This window comes from Ailuropoda melanoleuca, chromosome 11 (genome assembly GCF_002007445.2).
Source record: "Ailuropoda melanoleuca isolate Jingjing chromosome 11, ASM200744v2, whole genome shotgun sequence".
Taxonomy (NCBI): domain Eukaryota; kingdom Metazoa; phylum Chordata; class Mammalia; order Carnivora; family Ursidae; genus Ailuropoda; species Ailuropoda melanoleuca.
In genome coordinates, this window is record NC_048228.1 from 107,802,292 (window position 1) to 107,804,301 (window position 2,010).

Genomic DNA, 2,010 nt, shown 5'->3' on the forward strand with positions numbered 1-2,010 from the left:
AGGTAGGGGGCTGGGTGGGGGAGGGACCCCGGGAATCTCTTTTGTGCTGAGGGCCCGTGAGCCAAGGCAGGGACCCACAGGGGCAAGGACCACCCACCCCCAGGGGCCCCACTTTCTGGGCCTGGCCTCAGGGCACTGGGAGCCAACTGGCGCTGGGGCAGGGGATGATTCCGGGTCAGGGAGCTGGATGGCAAGGGCAGACAGACAGATGGACCGCCAGCCTAGAGAAGACCCCTGTGGCGCCTTGTCCTGGGACGTCTGGCGCCACCGCTGAGAACACGGAGCCCCTAGTGTGGCCCGGTTACTGCGTATCTCAACCCAGGAGCCAGAAGCCAAGGGACAGACAGGTTTTCAAGGGGGCTTGATTCTGTCACAGAAGTGACCCTTTCTAGCCCCAAATGACCTCTCTCCCCAACTAGAGAAGCATACCCCATAAAGGGTCCATCATCTCACCCCCTTGGCAGGGAACCCTGTATTCACCCTGTGACCACCTGGCTTGGGGCTGATGGTGGCTGGACGGCCACGGTAATCCAGACTATTGGAATAAATTTTTGTCCAGAGCCCATAATCTCAGGCCCTGAGTTGGGGCTTTTGCCCACAGGTCTGGATCCCCCAAGCTTGCTAGAGACTACAGACGGTCCAGGGGGTGAGGAGAGGCTGGAGAGAGCATTCCCCACCTGACCTTGCTGGGAGTGTCAGGTTCAGGCCAAAAGAAAAACCCACATGGTTAGAGATGGCTATCAGGGAAGGGGCAGTGGATGTGGGGGCCACACGCCGGCAGCCCCTGTGCTGCTCTACCTTCACCTGACTCATGGCTTTGGGTTTTGTGGAGGCCCCGGAACTGTGGGACACAGGACACACAGTCCCCCCCCAACCCTTTACCTTCCCCATGAAAAGTCCCCCGAGGTTCTGAGGGGGATGTGGGGGCTGGAGCAGGGAGTCCCCAGACCTGCCTACCCTTACCACCTTGCCACCAGTCCCTGGTCCTTGGTCAGCACTGGAAAGAGCTCCAGGAAGGAGGGACAGATGGCACCCACCATGGCCGGCTATCCGAGGAGAGGCCCCACCCCAGTGATCACAAAGCAGCAAAAAACAGTCCAGAAAATGTCCCTTTTATTCCATACGCAAATAAGTAGATTCATGTTTAAAAAAGTCTTCCTCAAAAGAACTGGAGGCCAGGTCCCAGGAGAGAAGCCCCAGTCCAGCCCTGTCTGCAGAAGGGACGCTGACGCAAGTGCCACCAGCCGGGTCTTCGCCCCTTCCCCTGCACAGGGGCGCTCTCCCTGGGGTTCTCCCTCTGCGGGGCCCGCTGGCAAGGCCCTGAGGCTGGTCACAGTCCTCCGGAGGCCTGCTGTCCGGGGTCCGGCGCAGTCCTGGGAAGGGACGAGTATGTTGGGTGGGGGCCGTGTTGGGGAGTGGTCACCTTGAAGCACCTTGGACAGCCTGTTTGCCTTTGCGGGGCACTGGGCCTGGGTGCTCGCTGGCTGCAGCGGGGCTGGCTCAACTTGCTCCCCAGTGGAGGCCTGTCCTGCGGGGCCTCTGGGCTGCCTGGTGCACAGTCTCTCTGGGATGCCCTCTTCCCTGCCAGGGGTCCAGCCTGTCTGGGTGCCACAGTGAAGACATCTCTGAACGAGCTTCAGACAGGGCTCTGGCCAGCACGGCAGCCTGTGATCAGGCACAGAGGGGCCCTAGGAGCGCCTGGCCCTTCCCCAGCTTTCCCTAGGCCGCCCTAGGGGTCCCCAGCAGCACCAGGGAGAGGGCCCAGTGGGTGGGGCTCACACAAGGCCGGGCATCTGCGCCCGCAGGAAGGGCACGGAAGCAGCTGCCGGGAAGGCGGCCAGCGGGTAAGCGAGGGCCCCGGAGAAACCAAGCAGCGGCGGGGGCGGCGCGGGCGCGGCGGGCGCCAGCGGGAAGGGCAGCGCGGCGGTGGCCGGGGGCCCGGTCGGCCCCGGCCGGGGGGCTCTCGTGGTAGAGCACCGGCACGCGGACGAGGCGTTGTGCGCCCGGTGG

The 2,010-nt window shown here is 63.7% G+C and overlaps 1 protein-coding gene across 1 annotated transcript in view; it reads right to left on the reverse strand.

The window, feature by feature from the left end:
• Positions 1-1,105: 1,105 nt before the first annotated feature.
• The window catches only part of HMX1 (H6 family homeobox 1), a 31,885-nt gene continuing 30,980 nt past the window's right edge, over positions 1,106-2,010 (reverse strand). Inside the window, 2 exon segments of the mRNA XM_034670984.1 lie at positions 1,106-1,944; positions 1,946-1,996. Of these exon segments, the coding sequence (XP_034526875.1) occupies positions 1,776-1,944; positions 1,946-1,996 (220 nt within the window). The 3' untranslated portion in view covers positions 1,106-1,775.